General features: G+C 43.7%; 1 protein-coding gene across 3 annotated transcripts in view; it reads right to left on the reverse strand.

Annotated features, from left to right (window-relative positions):
* LOC124612540 (adhesive plaque matrix protein-like) overlaps nucleotides 1–22,532 on the reverse strand; it is a 30,886-nt gene extending 8,354 nt beyond the window's left edge. The window contains exons 1-2 of one of the 3 annotated variants that reach the window (XM_047140808.1): nucleotides 22,449–22,474; nucleotides 22,186–22,233 (exon numbers count right to left, since the gene is read on the reverse strand). In XM_047140808.1, the coding sequence (XP_046996764.1) occupies nucleotides 22,186–22,233; nucleotides 22,449–22,454 (54 nt within the window). In that variant the 5' untranslated portion in view covers nucleotides 22,455–22,474. Of the gene's footprint in view, nucleotides 1–7,471; nucleotides 7,478–14,026; nucleotides 14,032–22,185; nucleotides 22,234–22,448 lie in introns of those variants that run through there. The other 2 variants (XM_047140810.1, XM_047140809.1) reach the window with 2 other exon arrangements.
* Between the last annotated feature and the right edge of the window lie 824 nt (nucleotides 22,533–23,356).

The raw sequence follows: 23,356 nt of genomic DNA on the forward strand, positions 1-23,356 counted from the left end.
CACTATTTAACATGTTATAACACGGAAACTAATTACCGTACGAGCACCAGACTTCGTAGCATTAATGTCCAGAATATGGGGGTGCATGATTTCCACGCGTCACAGCGTCGCCACTCAATTCCAACTATGGCCACCAGGTGCCGTGATACGTGATAAATCATCGTGATTCACAGTCTCACCCACCCGAACAGGAACAGTGCACTTGCTGACGTGTCAACATGAGCATGGACAAAAGGAACACGGCATTGTTGATGAAGCTCTATTATCAAAACAACAATAATGCTGCAGCTGCACTTGAAACTATTAGGGGAGGGTCCTTTTTCTCCCCCTGCTGTGCTGCGCAAGATGACAAAGCTCGAATCAACACAGGAGAACAGGACGTCGCTCCGGCAACAGGCCGACTACCGGCTGCACCACAGGTGGTTGATAAAATCGCTGTTGCTATGGCAGACAATGCTGCGCATAACTCCCAACCGTCAGGCAGTGCGCGTGCTATATCACGATAGCTGAACATCCGGTGCTCCACTGTACGGAAGGAGCTTCAGACTATTCTCAAATGGTATCCGTACAAGATCGATATCGTACAGCAGCTTGTACCGCAGGACGCACAACGATATGTTGACTTCACTCTCCACTTTCTCGCAAGGATTGAAGAGGGCTCGCCGTGAACCATCCTGTGGACAGACGAAGCTCTTTGGTCGCTGAAGGGTGAGGTAATGGAAATGAGCGTTTGGCGTCTTTGGCCCGGAGGCGCCTTGCGGGGCAGGTCCGGCCGCCTTGGTGAGGTGTTATTACATTGGAAGCCACATTGGGCGACCTGCGCCCCGGATGGGGGTGAAAAGATGATGAAGACAGCACAACACCCAGTCCCAGAGCGGAGAAAACCTCCGACCTAGCCGGGAATCGAACCCGGGCCGCCGGCCGTAGTGGCCGAGCGGTTCTAGGCGCTTCAGTCCGGAACCGCGCGACTGCTACGGTAGCAGGTTCGAATCCTGCCTCCGGCATGGATGTGTGTGATGTCCTTAGGTTAGTTAGGTTTAAGTAGTTCTAAGTTCTAGTGGACTGATGACCTCAGATGTTAAGTGCCATAGTGCTCAGAGCCATTTGAAACATTTTTGAACCCGGGCCCATAGGACGAAGGGTGAGGTGAACAAACAGAACTGCCGAGTGTGGGGAACTTCACCTCCAGTCACTATGCATGAAGTTCCTCTGTATGGTGAACGTGTCACCGTATGGTGTGGCTTCACGGCTACGTTAATCACTGGCCCATTCTTTTTTGAACAGGTTGGCGCTCAAGGACCAAAGGCGTTCATTATGTCTGGCCAGCGTTACTGCGGTATGCTTCGCAGGGTATGTTTTACCCAACCTATGGGAAGCAGACGCATTAAACTCAACAGTTTTTTTGCAAGATGGGCCCCCCACCGTACGTCGCTCGTGAAGTTCATCTGCTTCTCCGAAACACATTTGGAAACTATCGAATTATCAGCCGATCGTTTCGAAATTCTTGGGTGGCACGACACCTGATCTCACTGCCTATGATTTCTGGTTTTGGGGCTTCCTGAAGGGCAGCATATCAAGAGAGGTAGCCAGTATACTTACTAACAGGCATCGTTCTGCTGTGCAGAATGCAATCTTGCGCTTTCATACTCTTCTGTACACATATGGGTGCCATATTGAGCCCCTTTTGTAGCAGTAAGGGTACCGGTATGTAATGGTATGATGTACCGTAGCAGCACATTAAAAGTGTTTCAACTGAAGTGATTCTGCGTTATTTTTCTTCTCCATGTCCTTAAAGTTAATGCTACCAAGTTTGGTCCTCAAACGGTAATTAGTTTCCGTGTTATAACGTGTTAAATAGGAAAAGTTTAGTTATAACCTTCCAGTATATCGACTCTTATGTTTTGAGAGCAATGTGAAAAGCAGCTGTTACATCATATAAGTTTAGAATACGAAGTACTAACTTTTCTTCAATCAGTTTCAGTTGCAATATTTCAACGGGTAAGTACCCAGCTACATGTGAGAATAATTTCTAGTCTTCGTAGGAAAACAAATGGAAACACTACTCATGTGATATGCAAGTCAGCTGAGACGTCGACAATCAAACATAACTAGCAGCCACAGTTTTTCCAGTTATTTTAAAAGTTTATCTTTCCTAAATAAATAAAATGTTTAGCAGTGCTATAATTTGCTAACGTGCAGTTACATTTTACATATTCACAAATATTAATCTTATAAATGATATCTATGTATAATTAATAATATAACATCTTTCGTATATTCTCTGAAATAATAAAATATGTATGTTTGTAGAAATTCTGCATGTTTAACTTTGAGTTGTTCTAAGTTTTGTTAATAATTGTGCTGTATAATCGAAAGCGTATATACATGTACATAATTATATTTTCTTATACTGTACTTCCAAACCATGTATACCCTGCTGAAAACAGTACGTTATTTTTCGATATTTCATAATTTTATAATCTTATATTCACAGTGTCCCATGTTGTAATATACCAATGTTATCTTACCGGGACCATAATTAACCTAAATTTGGAAAGAAAATTGATGTAGACTGTTAAAGTACCTGAGGATGAGCCCCAGGGCTCGAATTGCGTCGTGTTTTAAAATAAAATCACGACTGTGACTGAAGGTGGTTATCTTTATTTTACGAAAGTAACAAACACTGACAGCAACGGATAAAACTGAGATTCCTAGGATATGATTGGCAAATAACTTGGTCGTTACTATTCTTCCACAACGATTATTGATGATTTTTAGGGTATAGCAGGTGTAGGATTCGTTATGAATAGGAAGGTAGGGCAGAGGGTGTGTTACTGTGAACAGTTCAGTGACCGGGTTGTTCTAATCAGAATCTACAGCAGACCAACACCGACAACGATAGTTCAGGTATACATGCCGACGTCGCAAGTTGAAGATGAACAGATAGAGAAAGTGTATGAGGATATTGAAAGGGTAATGCAGTATGTAAAGGGGGACGAAAATCTAATAGTCATGGGCAACTGGAATGCACTTGTAGGGGAAGGAGTAGAAGAAAAGGTTACAGGAGAATATGGGCTTGGGACAAGGAATGAAAGAGGAGAAAGACTAATTGAGTTCTGTAACAAGTTTCAGCTAGTAATAGCGAATACCCTGTTCAAGAATCACAAGAGGAGGAGGTATACTTGAAAAAGGCCGGGAGATACGGGAAGATTTCAATTAGATTACATCATCGTCAGACAGAGATTCCGAAATCAGATACAGGATTGTAAGACGCACCCAGGAGCAGATATAGACTCAGATCACAATATAGTAGTGATGAAGAGTAGGCTGAAGTTCAAGACATTAGTCAGGAAGAATCAATGCGCAAAGAAGTGGGATACGGAAGTACTAAGGAATGACGAGATACGTTTGAAGTTTTCTAACGCTATAGATACAGCAATAAGGAATAGCGCAGTAGGCAGTACGGTTGAAGAGGAATGGACATCTCTAAAAAGGGCCATCACGGAAGTTGGTTTTCGTAAGGTCAGCGTCTACCGTATTCCTTACAGTTGTGGCATGTCATATAGCCTGTTGGTCTACCTGTCAGAACCATGAAGCACCGGTGTATTGAATATAAGCGTTACAGACACTTGCAATAACAGAGCAACTCTGCCATTGCAGTAAATTGTCTGGGGACCGGTCATCCTGTGGAATATAACAACTCGCAGATTCTGGCCTGCTCTTCCAGCTATTGAGATAGTGTTACTAAGGAAGCAGTTGAAATTAAATTATTAAGTCACCTTGTAAATAAAGGTGCAGGTTTTTGCTTAAATCCTCCTCTCTCGCTTGTCAAAAAAACAGAGGGACAGCGTTGAAGCTACTTCACACGTTGGTTATTAATTTCCATTAGATAACTTCTGACGTTTGTCATTTCAAGTTTTTTGGTGGTGCTGGTGTTTACATCGTGTGTGTGCTATCCTCTCGAATTTCTCTACGAGGTATTAAATTTCATTGCACAGCACTTACTTGCTGCAGTTTTGCTTTGAAAATGACGGGGTTGAGCACCTGCCGAAATATCGGCGCTTTCCGACACGTCACCCGGCTACATTCCCGTAAGCTATTTGCACACTGTTTTCACCGGGAGAAACTCAAGTCTCACAACTTATGGAGAGTGGCCTGTACCACTGCAAATTCCCTACTTCCTGTTTCAGTTACGAATTGTGAGCGGGAAGAATGATTGTTTGCAGGCCTCCGTGTGAGCTCGAACCTCCAATCTCGCTACTTTTGTCATCCTGCTTTTTCGTGAGGTACACGTTAGAAGGAGCAATATATTCGTCGACTCTTCTAGGAGTGTTGACTCTCCAAATTTTATTACTAAACCACACAATGCTGTTAAACACAACGTGACGCTTCCACACTTCCTAAACGAACCTATGGCGAAACGCACTACTCTGCTTTCGATTTTCTGAATTTTCTCGGTAAATCCTAAGTGATAAGGATTCCAGAGTGACGAGAAGTACTCAAATGTTGGTCGAGCGAGGGCTTTGTAAGCTACAACTTCAATGGGTAGACATAGCTTCCTGAGGCGTCTTCCAAAGAACCTCAACCTGCCATTTGCCTTTCCTGCGATTAATTGCATGTTATCGTTTCACTTTAAATCGCTCCTTACGGGTATTCCCAGATATTCAATGGATGTGACTGTTCCCATTTACAGGAAATGATGCAATCATACGAATGTCAAATGCCAGTCCCTGCACCAAGCTTCCGTTATCTGTAGGTGTCCTGTATTTTGCTACAGTTTTTCAGCGTCGAGATTGCTCTATATACAACATAATTAGTATATACATCGCAATGGTTCTGGAAGATCGACGAAGAAAATATTGAGGAATAACAGGTTCAGATGAGCAATAGGAAAATAAAAGCAAGAATAAACTGGCTAGAAGTACTTTTTTCCTGTCTTAGAATGACGGCCACTGGACTTCCCGCGGGCGCCACGTGCACAGAACAGCAAGTGCAACATTCAAGGACAGCTGATAAATCAGACCTCTTTTCCTTGCTGACGCAACCTGGACAGGTTATGAGTCGCAGTCGGCGGAGATAGGGAACAAGGTCTCCGCGCGAGTTGGCTATAATTGGGACGCTTTAGCACTGAAAGGGTCATTTGGATAACGACCCACTTGACAGTCATGCCTTAAAGTTCCACTAGCGCCTGCCATTACTCACAGATAAAAAACCACTAACAGACAGCTAGACAAAAGGAATCTACTGCTACAAAAGAAACAAATAAATGGGCTTTACATCATCACCACCACCTATATTTCTAAGTATATCCCTCTGGTTTGAAATACATTTTTCAGTCGGTGGAAAATGACTGATATCAGTGAATTTGTGTATTGGTTTTCGTAATGTATTTTTTTAGAGCTCTGTGAACTGCTAGTCTACGTGCGGTGTAGCACAGTAAAAGAAAATAAATCGTACGCACTGTTAACTCAGCAACTACAAGGGCCAGCTTCAGACATTTCATGGGGGATATTGAACATTAATGTCTTGCGTCAAAAAATTCGTTTCTTGTGCCCTTATGAGCTCGTACAACTAGGTGATTGTTGAGGTTCAATTTATTTGCTTTGTAGCACAGGAAAGGAAAATACACTTGGTAGCGTAATGATTTAATACTTAGAGAAAATTGAACGTACCTTACTCGTGTCAAAGTACAATTTCCTTTTCTGTGTCGCTGACTGTGATATAACAGTAGCAAAGTTACAAAGGAGAACACAATTTCCTTATACAGACTGACTGTTGCCACACTGGACCCACATTCTGGACGACGACGGTTCAAACCCGCGTCCGGCCGTCCTTGTTTAGGTTTTGCTTAATTTCCCTAAATCGCTTCAGGCAAATACCGGGATGGTTCCTTTGAAAGGGCCCGGCGGATTTCCTTCTCCATACTTCCCTCATCTGATGTGACCGTTGACCTCGTTTTTGGTTCCCTCCCCCAAATCAACCAACCAACACACACTGTAAACACTAACGCCACCACAAACCAAAGATGACTGACGTCAGAAGTTATCGATAGTGAAATTAATAATCGACAGGTGAGATAACATAAACTCTGTCCCTCTGTTTTTTCACAAATGAGAGCAGGATTCCATGCAGAATTTGAACAAAAACCACCATCTCTATTTATAAGACTACCTGCTAATTTAATTCAACAGTTTTCCTTAATATCACTATCCCAGTAGCTGGAAGTTTATGCCAGAATGGCAGGATGACCGATGTCAAGACAATGATCTGCAGTGGCAGGTTTGCTCGGCTGTTGTAAGTGTGTGTGCCGCTTATGCTCAGTACACCGGTGTTCCACAGCAGACCTGATAGTCTGATTCATATGTGACATGTTGCAACTGCAAGGAATACTGCAGACATCCGCCTAGCCGCGCGGGATTAGCCGAGCGGTCTCAGGCGCTGCAGTCATGGGCTGTGCAGCTGATCCCGGCGGAGGTTCGAGTCCTCCCTCGGGCATGGGTGTGTGTGTTTGTCCTTAGGATAATTTAGGGTAAATAGTGTGTAAGCTTAGGGACTGGTGACCTTAGCAGTTAAGTCCCATAAGATTTCACACACATTTGAACATTTTGAACACCCGCCTAACGCAAATCAAGATCATCCCGCTCTTATATGAGAGTCGAAAAAGACACTTGAAATCATATTTCCTCAAAATACTACCAATCCTGTTCGAAATGCTGCGTAAGGCAAAAAGGTGCCATCTCGGTATTATCATCATTCACCCGGGGCACAGTTCTTCAGTAGCACAACTCACACTAACCTGTCTTTCACTATTAATCTTCTGACTAAAGGTGACTTTGACATGGGATAGCTCCGCTAACGAACTCACAGATGACAGGGCCCTTTGAACCAAGGTACAAGGTACGCTTTCACATTGAGCCGGATAGTGACAACTGTCAGCATGCAGATACAAGTCAGTGTGAGTAGGCCTCCTACAAATAGCACCATCCACCTCTCTCCTGACTACCACATCGTGGAAGGGAAAGGAGTAATCCTTTTCGACCTTCATCATGAAACGATATTCGGGTGGATTGAATTCAGATGTAAAAAGTCGTTCAAATTCTCACTGCTGTTATTTTGTCCATTACGAAACAGAAACCACCTTTCTACCAGAAATTGTGCAGAAATAGGGGACTGAAAACACTTTAACATTTAGGATATTAACTGTCATGGACCTAGGTACACGTTTCAGAGACACGCAGTTTTTTTCTGATTTTCATTCTTCACACTTCATTTTGTGTAATAAAATGATAGACGTGCACTGTTAAGAAAAGATTTTAAGTTGATCTTTTGGGGCAATTCTGTGCAATCACTAAGAATATTCTTAGCCCAGAAAAGGGCGGTCAGTCTAATTAACGGTGTCAGTTCGTTCAGAGGTCCCGGAATTCTGAATCTGCCATCCCTATATGCACATCAAGAGATTTGTTGTTAACAGTACTGACTCATTCAGAATACACTGAAACATTCATTCTACATCTACATCTACATGGATACTCTGCAAATCACATTTAAGTGCCTGGCAGAGGGTTCATCGAACCACCTTCACGATTCTCTATTATTCCAATCTCTCCTAGCGAGCGGAAAGAACGAACACCTATGTCTTTCCGTGCGAGCTCTGATTTCCCTTATTTTATCAAAAATGGTTCAAATGACTCTTAGCATTATGGGACTTAACATCTGAGGTCATCAGTCCCCTAGAACCTAGAACTACTTAAACCTGACTAACCTAAGGACATCACACACATCCATGTCCGAAGCAGGATTCGAACCGGCGACCGTAGCGGTCACGCGATACCAGACTGAAGCACCTAGAACTGTTCGGCCACAGAAGTCGGTCTTATTTTATCGTGGTGATCGTTTCTCGCTATGTAGGTAGGTGTTAACAAAATATTTTCGAATTCGGAGTAGGAAGTTGGTTATTGGAATTTCGTGAGAAGATTCCATCGTTACGAGAAACACCTTTCTTTTAATGATGTCCAGCCCAAATCCTGTATCATTTCTGTGGCACTCTCTCCCATATTTCACGATACAAAACGTGCTGCCCTTGTTTGAACATTTTTGATGTACTTCGTCAGTCGTATCTGGTAAGGATCCCACACCGCGCAGAAGCACTCTGAAAGAGGACGGAGAAGCGTAGTGTAGGCAGTCTCCTTCGTAGATCTATTACATTTTCTAAGTGTCCTGCCAATAAAACGCAGTTTTTGGTTAGCCTTCCCCAGAACATTTTCTAAGTGTTCCTTCCAATGGAGTCCTTCAGTGGAGTCTAGACCGTAAACCGGTTCACTTCGAGCGTTGTAAGACAAGGTGTGTAATATTCAGAAGGTTTTATTTTGAGTAGGACTCCAGCAGGACTGAAAGAATTGGGGGATGAGCCCCCAGTATTCAAATGCAAGTTGTAAGATTTCCGCCGGCCGCGGTGGTCTAGCGGTTCTAGGCGCTCAGTCAGGAACCGCGCGGCTGCTACGGTCGCAGGTTCGAATCCTGCCTCGGGCATGGATGTGTGTGCTGTCCTTAGGTTAGTTAGGTTTAAGTAGTTCTAAGTTCTAGGGGACTTATGACCACAGATGTTGAGTCCCATAGTGCTCAGAGCCATTTTTTTTGTAAGATTTCCTTGTGGAGCACTTCTTCTGTTCAGTATAGAAACTCCTCGCAGTAAATGTTGTTTATTCGCATACTCTCTCACAATTTTCCTGTTTTATTACCTGATAAGCTCTTTTGGTGATAAATTTTCTGATAAGCAAAATATGTTCTGATTCGTTGCATGACCAAATAACTTAGGCTTGTATTGTTCCACGGATTGTGACAGATGAATAAAAAATTAAATAAGACATGAGATTTGCCTATTTTTATGCAAGGGGATTGAAAAGTGACGATAAAGATGAAAAATGTCAAAAATTACACATGAAGCATGTTGTACGTTTGTAGATAAAAGGCTACTTTACTGATGTAACAAAAATAAATTATGTGAAATTTATGTCCCAATAGAAAACGGAAATTTATTAATACTCTTTTTTTCTCGGAACAAATTTCAGTTGGGATTTATCGTGATTCCAGTGAGACAATTAACTGTAGATGACGTCTTCCTTCATATTTACTATAGACTCTCCTTCTTAAAGTGTGAGCGACGTCAAATATCGTAAAATAAATCTCTGCTATGGCTAGGTGTATAGTGTGGAGTCTGAGAAAAGGGCAATGGGGGAAACGCAAGTGCAGGCCTCTTTCTCACTTGTCTTAAAATATCATCAAGAGATTGCTGGGAATATTGTTCTCAATAAAAGCAACACATGCCTTGACTCCATGGGACACTGTAGAGATGTTTGGAATGTAGTTTAGGATACCAAGCCAACGGTCTTAACGCAGTTGAAACACCTGTTCCCGTTAGATCACAGAAGTTAAGCGCTGTCGGGCCTAGCTAACGCTTGGGAGGGTGACCATTAGGGTCTTCCGAGCACTGTTGGCAAGCAGGGTGCACTCAGCTCTTGTGAGTCCAGTTGAGCAGCTACTTGGCTAGAAATAGGGATTCCAGTCAAATAAACTGACAACGCCCGGAGAGTGGTGTGCTGACCACATGCCCTCCATGTCTGTATTCAGTATGCCTATCGGTTTAGGATGACACAGTGGTCGGTCAGTACCGTTGGGCCTTTCAAGGCCTGTTCGGACGGAGAAAGTAGGAATCAGCATACATAATTTTGTTTTTCGTGGTGATATCTTCGGCCGAGGGAGTTCATGAGCTGAGTTCTGATTTGGTAGGTGAGGGTGTCACTTTACATTTAATAGATTAGGCAGGATGATATTGGTTTCAAGTATTTACGAGTGGGAGGGGTAGCGAGGTTGGGCCAGGAAGTGACGGCCATCGCAGTGGGGAAAGAGCAGAGGGTTTCTACAACTGCCAATGAAATTCTTCTTGTATGCTAGGCTCTTCTACCTGAAGTAGGATTGATTGGAAGAACGACTTAGTGCCGGTGGTGGGGGTTCAGGACTTGTTCTGTGATCAACTGTAGAGCCAAATTCTGTCAATGTGCTCACGAAAAAAGCTTGGCCAGTCGTTGTTTCTTCGGAGAGCCTCCCACACAGGAATTTAGTTCAGATTCCACCTCTTATACTGTGATCTCTGTATCATAGCCATGATGAACCATTAGATCAAATATGAAAAAAATAAAAGTTCGGTTCCAAAGAAAAGACAATTAGGTCTGAGACAGTTTGGTGCTGGATCAATCTCGAATGCGATATCTCGATTCGATTTTATGTGTGCTCTCATTCGCCTAAAGTTGGCAGCTGCCGCTCTTTAGCACCGCCGTGGATTCTGGCGAGGCTTCTTTTAACGGTGAGGTGAGGAGCTCGCACCTAGTCGGCCCGGGAAGCGAAACAGTGAAGTTCTGCCTCACGACTGTGGCTCGTTCTCGGCACCAGTCAATGTTTGTCTGTGGACCTGCATGTAGTGTGCGTAAACAGCGCAGGTGCAACCGTGGTAACGTTGATGCCCGAGTCTGGTAGGTGCAAGGGGCAAACCTCATTCTCACTCGTCTCTGGGCAGCCTGTGTCTACTCATGCCCGGCATCACTTGTGACTTACGGTACACGGTGGGACCTTCGTAGAGCTGAGTCATTAGTTGGAAGTCGAACGTACTTGGTTGTTTTGGGACGAGGCATGACATGGTAAACTCTGCAGAATAGTGGCCGCGGGTGAGGGGGTCATTTGCGGAAACTGTTGACCCAAACCGCTGGAAGGGTCGTTTGGCAGGGTGCTGTTTGCATAAGGTTGTTGAACACTAATCTTAGCACGAACTGTAAGTTGTGGAACTCGAATATTTTGTTCACCTCATTGTGAACTGTTGTGCACTATCGGAAGTACGCAAGCTCTTCGCTATAAATCAATTGTCTGCTGTGGAGCAGCCACAGAGTCATTGAGTTCGCTGTAAAGTTTAGCTTAGTTAAATTCATGAAGTTTTCCAGTAGGTTAGTTTTATATAAACGTTCTTAAAGAGTTCATTACCTACAGCTAAGATCATAAGCCTTCAATTTTATAATTAAAAAAAAATCTTAAATTTTACTTGTTGCTTAGTTCTTTTAAGGTTCCTTGTTTTTATTATCTAGATTTCTTTATTTAATAGCTTGTTGCTCAGTTGTTAAAATGGATCCTTAGAATTTCACTATTTAGGTTATTTGTGGCCGATTCCTTGGCCCTAAGATTTTATGTTTTACGTCTTTCAGTCTACCTTTTCTCAGTTTCAGTTGTGGCTTCCTTTTCCAAGAGGCCAAGACAGTGGGTCGGAACTGTATATTTGTCGAATTAAATTTGAAGTGTTCTTCCTGTTGTAAAATGCTAAATTTGGTAATGAGATGTTACCCTCTTTGTTCATGGATCCAATCGTTCTGTGTGTGTTAAATATTTTCATGAATCAATAAAGTGACTGTTTAGTGTTGTTAAATATTTTCGTGGTCTACAAGTTTACTGCTCAACCTAAATCCTCGCCACGCATCAAGGTCAGCTTACTCGAATGTTACGCAAACACTGACTTAGCATTTCTCTGCGTTATAACCTAATTGCCAGACGCAATATTTTATTAAAATAAATGTAATTTTCAAAGGATAAAACTTTTGCAGAGACTGGTGCTACCGACAAATTCGTTACTGTATCCTATGAACAACCCTCTCATACTTCCCTGGAGTACACACAATATCACTTCTGTGCAGAACACTTTCCATTCAAAATAATTGGGTGATTTCTTCCAACATGACGTTCTAAGTCGGTTGCAAAACCTAGCTGTATATCCAATCCGAACATATTAACATGAGCCAATGTGACACAGAATCGGAAGTTTTCCGATACTACAAACAGTGAATCGTCCTGGTTACCAATACCCAACGTTCTTCTGCTGTAATGCGTGAATATTGCAAGTTGGGTTCAATGTGGTCAATATTTTCCGAATCCATCGCTCTTCCCGTGCAGCGAAGAGGCGTGTTAACCACTTTGACTTTATTCTATAAACCTGAGGCTGTCAGAAGTGTGTCACGTGGAGTCGTGATTCTGGGTGTACGTTTCGCTGCCTTTTTTTTTTTTTTTTAGGGGGGGAGGGGTGTTACCAACGCTTTTCTGCAAGATTAAAGAATAGTTCTCTGCTTAACAAATCTTTTGTAAATTATAGTCGATAGCATACACAAATTCTGCATAGAATCTGGCGTCGAGGTGTTGTTTAATTTCAGCAATTTACGCTGTTACGCTGCTTTTGAACAGCAGTATGTTTGACTGTTCACCTCTATAGCCGAGTGGGCTGCGCGTCTAACTGACATGAAGACCGAGTTTCGATTCCCGATACACATCGGAATTCTCCTTGGTGGGAGGACAGAAATGGGGTGCACTAAGCCTCCTGATGTTTCCTGAGGAGCTACATGAATGAGAATTAGCGGCTCCAACGTCTGGAAAGCCGACAACGATTGGCTGAGCATTGTACCGATCCCAAGCCCCTCTAAAGCGCACCCTATTGGCTCCATATAGTAGAGGATATAGCAGTTCGGCATCGTGCTGCCCTCTGGACGTGACTGCAGAGTTTTTTTTTTTTCAACACGTTTGCTTACTACGTATCTCATGTCTGCAGCGGTATGTCACCACGGCGACATTCCTTATTCTCCTTTGTGAAGAAACAGCCTAAGAAAATATTGATCAATTTAACTTTAGTTTTATTTGTTTTGAACTCATTGTCTGTAGTAAGTGGCACTAATTTGGGCTGTCTTAAGATATGACGTAAACTTCTTACGGTTCTACGGAAAATTTCGCAACAGTTTTTTTGCTACGGCTATTATTGGAGGCTACGTCGATTGCCGGTCAGGTAGCAGAGACCTTTTTATTCTGGCCTGCCTATTCGGACTATTCGGTTCACTTTTCGCCTGTATTGTAACAAGCACCGTTTCTTAAGATGCTGTCCGATACTGTTTGTATGCCAATCGGGGCCTCAGCTATTTTTCCTGCTAAGAATACATTTCTGAATATCCTGATCAACTATTCGCTTTCACTTGTGCCGAAACAGCTTTTCCTTGCCCAAATCAATAAATTTTAGCTTTTGTGAGAGATAGTTACCACGTACAAAGTTGCTGAACATTTAGTCTCTTTTGCTTTCAGTGCTTTGTAGGCTGTTGATCATTGTTACTTTAAACCAACTGATTCGATGTCTGAGAGAACAACGACAAATGTGAACAGACTTGGCTGCCAAAGATCTAACATATTTCCATGATTGATTGCAGCAAGGACATTGACGAGTGTAACTTCATAAGAGCACCATTACAACAACCCTGTTGTTGCTTCCCTATTGCGAGGTATGCTATTATGTGTACTCGCAGCATGTGAACAAGATGCAGGGTCCTTCGCCGATATATTACACATAAAATAGAAGTAACAACTAGAGGTAACTCTCGGGTGCACACCATTAATCAGGCACCCCGAGAAAACCTGAGAGATCTCACCAAATACAATAACAAGTCACGTCAAGAGAAAGATTTCAGTATTCACGTTCTTCGTGAACGAAATACACCTCCTCAGGAAACTTCCAATAAATTAGAGTGGTGGTGGTTAGTGTTTAACGTCCCGTCGACAACGAGGTCATTAGAGACGGAGCGCAAGGTCGGGTTAGGGAAGGATTAGGAAGGAAATCGGCCGTGCCCTTTCAAAGGAACCATCCCGGCATTTGCCTGAAACGATTTAGGGAAATCACGGAAAACCTAAATCAGGATGGCCGGAGACAGGATTGAACTGTCGTCCTCCCGAATGCGAGTCCAGTGTGCTACCACTGCGCCACCTCGCTCGGTAATATATTAGAGTGTTACATCTACTTTACACACAGATATAATTATCTAATATTCTGTAATTAAACTGCACCAGGTGGATACCTTTGTATGTGGGTGAAAGATAGGCAAAAATAAACTGCTCTGCAAAACTTAAGGAGGACGTAGATGAAGTACACTATTGGCCATTAAAATTACTACACCACGAAGATAACGTGCTACAGACGCGAAATTTAACCGACAGCAAGAAGATGCTGTCATATGCAAATGATTAGCTTTTCGGAGCATTCACACAAGGTTGGCGCCGGTGGCGACACCTACAACGTGCTGACATGAGGAAAGTTTCCAAACGATTTCTCATACACAAACAGCAGTTGGTCGACGTTGCTTGGTGAAACGTTGTTGTGATGCCTCGTGTAAGGAGGAGACATGGGTACCATCACGATTCCAACTTTGGTAAAGGTCGGATTGCAGCCTATCGCGATTGCGGTTTATCGAATCGCGACATTGCTGCTCGCGTTGGTCGAGATCCAATGGCTGTTAGCAGAATATGGAACCGGTGGGTTCAGGGGGGGTAATACGGAACGCCGTGCTGGATCCCAAAGGCCACGTATCACTAGCAGTCGAGATGAGAGGCATCTTATCCGCATGGCTGTAAAGGATCGTGCAGCCACGATCCCTGAGTCAACAGATGGGGACGTTTGCAAGACAACAACAATCTGCACGAACAGTTCGACGTCGTTTGCAGCAGCATGAACTATCAGCTCGGAGACCATGGCTGCGGTTACCCTTGCGCTGCATCACAGATAGGAGCGCCTGCGGTGGTGTACTCAACGACGAACCTGGGTGCACCAATGGAAAACGTCATTTTTTCGGATGAATTCAGGTTCTCTTTACAGCATCATGATGGTCGCATCCGTGTTTGGTGACATCGCGGTGAACGCACATTGGAAGCGTGTATTCGTCATCGCCATACTGGCGTATCACCCGACGTGATGGTATGGGGAGCCATTGGTTAGACGTCTCGGTCACCTCTTGTTCGCAATGACGGCACTTTGAACAGCGGACGTTACATTTCAGATGTGTTACGACCCGTGGCTCTACCCTTTATTCAATCCCTGCGAAACCCTACACTTCAGCAGGATAACGACCGCATGTTGCAGGTCCTGTACGGGCCTTTCTGGATACAGAAAATATTCGACTGCTGCCCTGGCCAGCACATTCTCCAGATCTCTCACCAACTGAAAACGTCTGGTCAATGGTGACCGAGCAACTGGCTCGTCACAATGCGCCAGTCACTACTCTTGATGATCTGTGGTATCGTGTTGAAGCTGCATGGGCAGCTGTACCTCTACACGCCATCCAAGCTCTGTTTGAGTCAATGCCCAGGAGTATCAAGGCCGTTATTACGGCCAGAGATGGCTGTTCTGGGTACTGATTACTCAGGATCTATGCACCGAAATTGCGTGAAAATGTAATCACATGTCAGTTCTAGTATAATATATTTGCCCAATGAATAGTCGTGTATCATCTGCATTTCTTCACAGTGTAGCAATTTTAATGACCAGTAGTGTATATAGTGGATGTACGAGTGCAAGTTGTAGACACATGCTTGACGACGTAAACTTTGGGTCTGGTCGTCGATGGTGCTGTGATAGCCAAATGGTAAGGCGATCGCTCGCGATAAGCGGGAATCAGGTTTCTAGTCCTGGCCCAGCAGAAATTTTCACTGCCGTCGTTTTGTTGTACAGCCTATGGTTGTCCATATTCGCAACTGCAAATACATTTCCTGTGTTTCATAACGGCTGTAGTAAATGGTTCAAATGGCTCTAAGCACTATGGTACTTAACGTCTTAGGTCATCAGTCCCCTAGACTTAGTACTTAAACCTGAGTAACCTAAGGACATTACACACAACCATGCCCGAGGGAGGATTCGAACCTGCGACCGTAGCAGCAGCGCGGTTCCTGACTGAAGCGCCTAGAACCGCTCGGCCACAGCGGCCGGCTATGTTACTTGGCAGTGACGCAACATGTGAAAGTTATTTTCGCTCTTACTTTCCGAAAATCAGGATTTTAAATCCTTTCGTCTGCTTACCAACAGTATATGATATTTTATTACGTTAACCATCAGGTGTCATTGTTTGCACTGAACGTTGAAATCCCACAGATAGCTGCAATATTTTAATAGTAGACCACCTATGTTTGTTGTCCACAAACAATGTCAAAGAGCTTTCAGTATTTACGTTACTGAATACTTACAGTAGTATCATATTGCTTTCAGTCTACTCGACGATACATCTTCCATGGATGAGAACAACCTACTGAGTTTTGATGAATAAAGTTGCGGGAATTCCGACGTGAGAAGACGAAGATTCACACACAGATTTGCTCAGATTTGTTCAGATTTGTTCACGTAGTCGTTTATGCGTACACAGGGTGATCAGAAACAGTCTGAGAAGGTCTTAAGAGTGTTGGAAGGTAGGTTGTGCTGAGAAATAATTGTTACGAAAAAAATCGATACGTTGCACCGTTTCAGATTTAATTGGGATTGACGTTAGTGAATCAGGTGGTTGCGCGCGGAAACTCACCTGTCCGCACTAAAATGCGGTAATGCACAGACGTTGGTTCAAATAGTTCAAATGGCTCTGAGCGCTATGGGACTCAACTGCTGTGGTCATCAGTCCCCTAGAACTTAGAACTACTTAAACCTAACTAACCTAAGGACATCACACACATCCATGCCCGAGGCAGGATTCGAACCTGCGACCGTAGCAGTCGCACTGACGTTGGTCGGTCTGTGAGTTACCTCTTGTTGAAATGCTCATTACCAGCTACAATGTACCTTTGAGCAAAAGCTACGTTTATTCGATTTGAGGAAACCACACGAAGAACATTAAATGTTTTCTCAATTGCGAATATTGACAACCATCAGCTCTAGAATGAAATTACTATGAACATTTGTGCCGGACTGGGACTCGAACCCGGATTTCCCGCTTATCGCGAGACGTCGCCTTATCGTTTGGCTACCCGTGCAAGACTCACGGCTGGACTCAAACTTCCGTATGTTGTCCACTACGCCTCTACGACCTACACTCGTACATCTATTATGTATATTCCCGGAAAAATGAGACATTTTATTTGAAGGTCGCTTTCCCGGTGTGGTGGATAAATAGGATATTGCATTGTCTGTTTTATTCTGAATTACGACGCAAAGTACCTTTGCACATGCATGTACGAAGAACACGATTGATGACACTGTTTATGGCAGGCTGTCTTAATTTGCGCGTGCAATTACCTGATCCGGTAACGTCAATACTAATTAAGTCGGAAACGGCGCAATGTACCGCATTTTTTTCTTAGCAGTTACTTCACAGCACAACCAACTTTGCAACATTTTTACAAGCTTTTCATACTGTTTATGAACACCCTGTATAATAGGTGACAGAGCAGGCCCATATCGAAGACATCAAGCATGCATCGTTTTTTACATTGCTAAAAAGCCGAGCTTCACCTTGTTGGTCCGCGAAATCTCTTCTGCCCCATAGTTGTAGCATCAGCCAGTGAAACCTGTCCGCTTGAGTCTGAGAACATGTGCGGAAAATTGTTTCACTCAGTTCCTTTCCTCGATATTTCACCAAAGAAAGACGTTGTTTCAGGAGCTGTTAATGTAAAGTAGGTGGGCATTAAAATTTTTTATTCTGTTCTCAGTACCTATGAAATTAATAGCGAACATTTGTGTGCCAAAAGCGTGCACCTCTTTTCGTGCAGTTACCTGGTTTATAACTATCCTTCAAAAGCGTAATTATACTCTGGAGTGATCCTACAAAACCATCTTTATTTTACTTTATTTATTCAGTAATTCATTTTAGATGGTTGTTTTATTCGTTCGTTCTTCGTTACCTTGTTCGTCTCCGACATCGGCTAACCTTTACTCCACAAGGCAGCGATGTATTTTATTACTCCTGTTTATTCAGTTCTCCGCGATCATTAGCCTAATTTGGATATTACCACACTGGAGACCATTCACGCACCGTAGCTGCTAGTGGTTGAAATGCCAGATGTGTAGCGGGTGGACTGGTGAACACACTTCGGTGCTCGATGAAGATGACAACAAGTTCAGGCGTGAGTTTTGTAGGAACGAATATCCAACTTGTCGGAGGAAGCTCAGAGTGGGATGTTTTAAGTGCAAAGTGGTAGTCACTCGTTAAAGCTAATCTCGATGTGTTAATATTTGGTTATTTCACTTGTGAACTCGGGTCAAGATTATTGCATTGTTTGCTTTATGTTTATCTGTACAGTTTTGTGATGCATAAGGATGTTAATTACTTGTATAAAGCATGTATTGTTCTCCGAAAAATAAAATGCAAAATTAATTACCTACAGCTGTTAATAATAAACCAGAGGAAATATTATCTTTAGTGATGTATTTAACCATCCTTTTTCTCTGTATTTTACTTTTAACTGAAAAAATTCTCATTGATTGCTAAGATAATGGAAATGCCGTGTGGCTAGGGACTCCCATCGAGTTGATGCCATTTCGGCGACTTGCGTGTCGATGGGGATGAAATGATGATGATAAGAACAACATAACACGCAGTCCCTGAGCGGAGAAAATCTTCGACCTAGCCGGGAATCGAACCCAGGCCGTTAGGTACGACATTCCGTCGCGCTGACTATTCAGCTACCAGGGGCGTACATTGCTAAGATAGCGCGTGGTTATAATTGAAGTGCAGCTACCTGCCAGAGTCCCAGTGTGGATCATTATTATCGTGTAGCGACGAGACTTGTTAGGCATACTAACGCGTTAATGCGGAGCCGATGTGCACTGGAAAAAAATTAGTTCCAATTTTGGTCAGCAGGTGAATATCTGGTGGTATACAGCATCTCGTCGATGTCTCTGGTGCTCAACTGCACATTTTGTGTAAGTGGCGGTTAATAATAAAATCGACATTATGGCTTTTCATTTGTTTGATGTTTTGTGTCCACCTCCTGTCCCTAATCCAACGCAGACGGAAGCATTGCTCTAAGTCTTTCCTGCGTTTACAGCGACTGATATGCAGCGGGTGACCAAAATCGGAACCATGTTTTTTTTTTTTTTTCAGCGTTAATCGGTTCCGCATTAACGCATCAGAATATCTAAGAAGTTTCGCTGTCATACAATAATTACAGCCAACGATGGACTTGTGTGAGTAGCTGCACCGCACGATACTTAAGAAAATAAATGCGTTACAGTTTCTGCATCCTTTGAAGATAATGAATTTTGACTATCATTATGCCCTGATCTCTTTGGCTCCGCGAAAGTTCCATGCTACCCTCCCTAAATAATTGAAACATTTCCTAGAAACATGGTATGCTCCATTGTAGCAGCACTATACAATGAACTGTTTCTAGGAGAGGAGCTTGATATTTCAGCTCCTTTGGATCCTTCACGAGCGAGAGAAATCAGTTACTTTCTAAGTCCTTAATCGCTTGTACAGATTTTGCTAAGGAATTTGCAGTAGGTTTTCTGATTTTAAGGATGGCAAAGTAACTCTGAAAGGTAAGAAGTTTGAGGATAATACCAGCGCTGAGCAAAAGCAAACATTTCTTCTGTAGCGTGTAGATTTACGAATGCCATGACTAGAAACTGGGACGTATCTCACTGTAGAATTAACGTATGGTGCAACGCTGTTTTGTGTAAGTTTCAAAAGTTTATCTTGTATCGGATTTCATGCAGCCTTACGGATTACATAAGACCCTTTCACTGATTAGTGACACGAAATGTTGAATCACTGTAATAATATCTCATCAAGTTTCTTAGATCATTGAACGGTGACACGATATACACTCCTGGAAATTGAAATAAGAACACCGTGAATTCATCGTCCCAGGAAGGGGAAACTTTATTGACACATTCCTGGGGTCAGATACATCACATGATCACACTGACAGAACCACAGGCACATAGACACAGGCAACAGAGCATGCACAATGTCGGCACTAGTACAGTGTATATCCACCTTTCGCAGCAATGCAGGCTGCTATTCTCCCATGGAGACGATCGTAGAGATGCTGGATGTAGTCCTGTGGAACGGCTTGCCATGCCATTTCCACCTGGCGCCTCAGTTGGACCAGCGTTCGTGCTGGACGTGCAGACCGCGTGAGACGACGCTTCATCCAGTCCCAAACATGCTCAATGGGGGACAGATCCGGAGATCTTGCTGGCCAGGGTAGTTGACTTACACTTCTAGAGCACGTTGGGTGGCACGGGATACATGCGGACGTGCATTGTCCTGTTGGAACAGCAAGTTCCCTTGCCGGTCTAGGAATGGTAGAACGATGGGTTCGATGACGGTTTGGATGTACCGTGCACTATTCAGTGTCCCCTCGACGATCACCAGTGGTGTACGGCCAGTGTAGGAGATCGCTCCCCACACCATGATGCCGGGTGTTGGCCCTGTGTGCCTCGGTCGTATGCAGTCCTGATTGTGGCGCTCACCTGCACGGCGCCAAACACGCATACGACCATCATTGGCACCAAGGCAGAAGCGACTCTCATCGCTGAAGACGACACGTCTCCATTCGTCCCTCCATTCACGCCTGTCGCGACACCACTGGAGGCGGGCTGGACGATGTTGGGGCGTGAGCGGAAGACGGCCTAACGGTGTGCGGGACCGTAGCCAAGCTTCATGGAGACGGTTGCGAATGGTCCTCGCCGATACCCCAGGAGCAACAGTGTCCCTAATTTGCTGGGAAGTGGCGGTGCGGTCCCCTACGGCACTGCGTAGGATCCTACAGTCTTGGCGTGCATCCGTGCGTCGCTGCGGTCCGGTCCCAGGTCGACGGGCACGTGCACCTTCCGCCGACCACTGGCGACAACATCGATGTACTGTGGAGACCTCACGCTCCACGTGTTGAGCAATTCGGCGGTACGTCCACCCGGCCTCCCGCATGCCCACTATACTCCCTCGCTCAAAGTCCGTCAACTGCACATACGGTTCACGTCCACGCTGTCGCGGCATGCTACCAGTGTTAAAGACTGCGATGGAGCTCCGTATGCCACGGCAAACTGGCTGACACTGACGGCGGCGGTGCACAAATGCTGCACAGATAGCGCCATTCGACGGCCAACACCGCGGTTCCTGGTGTGTCCGCTGTGCCGTGCGTGTGATCATTGCTTGTACAGCCCTCTCGCAGTGTCCGGAGCAAGTATGGTGGGTCTGACACACCGGTGTCAATGTGTTCTTTTTTCCATTTCCAGGAGTGTAGTTATATCTCCGTTATTCCAGAGATAATGTGTTAGTCATGAAGTATTCACTGACGATAATGCGATTAGAAAATTAAAGAGGATAAATGTTATCGGAATAAATCTCTGGTAAAGGGGATACTGGCATACAAGAAAAGAGATCAAGTGAGGCTTTAAACACAGTTAATTAGTTCCCAATCGAATGACGATGGAAAATTTCATTCGTGGGGTTTTCGTATTTACGTAATTTGTTTCTTGTTGAAGAGGTATGACGCGTAATTACTTCCCAATCGGATGACGGGTGAAAATCTCGTTCGTGCGATTTTCGCATTTACGTCATACCTGTTGAGGGTATGACGTGAACCATTTTGCAGCAGTTCTGTGGCACTATAATATTATAATTTATAGAAAGTATATTATGGTTTACGCAGTGAAATGCTTCTGAAAAGAGACAGAAAATGTCGACAGTCTGTAGTTTATTATTTAATTAGTTACATACCTTATAGCTGTTCGTTTAAGAAGCGTTCTACAAATCCAAAATTTGAAATGGAAAATATTTTTATGCACATAGAATTGAAAAGCTGCTTGAACATATTTTCTATGAATAGTTCTAAACGAGTTGGCAAAGGTGAAACTTTTATCCCCATTCTTGCACAGAGTCTTAAGTTTAGCTTGTTTCAGTCAATGGGGAAACGCTGTAGTCATAAATGATTAGCTGCGCAAATAACCTAAGATGTTACGAACCATACAAATCAATTCCATAATTGCTGTTTCACAAGATTTTAGTCTTGATGTTACGTATTCTGGTGAAGGGGGTTTCATATCAACGTTTCTGACGTGTGAAGACTGACAGAGTTAATAGAGTGCAGCAGTAGTTAAACCTGACATCCTCATATCAGTAACAACATATATAAAAAATAATTGAAGAGATTTAACTCACTACACACCTCTGTTACCATTTCACTCAAACTTGTTTGCTCTTTCTCCTTTCTAGTTGTAGCAGCTCCCTCCTTGGCCATGTGCTATGTTTATATTTCGTTGCATGGTGTTGTCATGTTCTTCCCTCAATCTATTTTACTTTCTCCATTATTACGCTGTATTTAACACACTGACAGTAAAATGAAACTGGAGCTTACACAGATGCTTACCGGACGTTGTTTTTTCCTTCCACCATTCGAAAATGAAACTGCATACAGCTGGGGACAATAAGGGTACAAGAGCATGTACATACAATCCGCGTCACACAACAAGACGGCATGTGCCCTACAATTCTGACTAGAGCTGTTACTGACAAACTTCGTACATTCCTATTAGAAATAGTTACATCTTTATTCCTTCCTATTAGAAGAGTGGAGAGAAGAAGAATAGTCCAATTACAACGAAAAAAAGAAAACGGCAAAGTCATTCTCACCTGCATACTGAGTGCTACACACTCGCAGCTTTCACGGCGATGTTGAGCAAATATCCTTCCCCGACAGACCTGCGCTCTTTTAAGTGCCACCAGCTTATCAGCCAAGGCGAACCCCCAGCATACTCCTCACTGATAACACTGCAGGCAGGCAGTCACAAAGGGAACTTGCTCGACATTAATGAGCGGCGAAGGTTATTCCGAAGGTTACTCATTAGCCAACAACAGTCACTTCTCTCCGATAGTACGCTCAACACGCGAACGTGAGTCAGTTCAGGAAAGTGGAATAATTTTTTACGTTTGAAATGGATGATTACGGGGTCGAAAGTGGTGGAACATTGCGAAGTTTTTGCATGAAGAACAGCGACGTGTTTACAGGGTGGCCGGAATAGACATGGATCCCAAACTGGACTGCATAGACCAACGCAAATGCATTATTCTGGAACTCTGACGTGATGCGGTCATACTATTCAGTGCTCCCCACCGAACTGAAATACGAGGAGTAGGTAATGTTACGATTTAGGGAATACAGACAGACCACAACCTTATTTGGAAAAAATCAAAAAAATGGTTCATATGGCTCTGAGCACTATGGGACTTAACATCTGAGGTCATCAGTCCCCTAGACTTAGGCTACTTAAACCTAACTAAACTAAAGACATCACACACATCCATGCCAGAGGCAGAATTTGAACCTGCGACCGTAGCAGCAGCGCTGTTCCGGACTAAAGTGCCTAGAACAGCTCGGCCACAACGGCCAGCCCTTGGAAAAATCACACCTCAGAACTAATTAAGCACCTTATTTCAGGTACGCTTGCAGTTCGCACTATTTCCGCTATAAGTGATGTAAACATCAAGAAACTAGTTTATTCTGCACGTCTCCCTAACGAGTTGTTGTTGTTGTTGTTGTT

Source organism: Schistocerca americana, chromosome 4 (assembly GCF_021461395.2).
Source record: "Schistocerca americana isolate TAMUIC-IGC-003095 chromosome 4, iqSchAmer2.1, whole genome shotgun sequence".
Taxonomy (NCBI): Eukaryota; Metazoa; Arthropoda; class Insecta; order Orthoptera; family Acrididae; genus Schistocerca; species Schistocerca americana.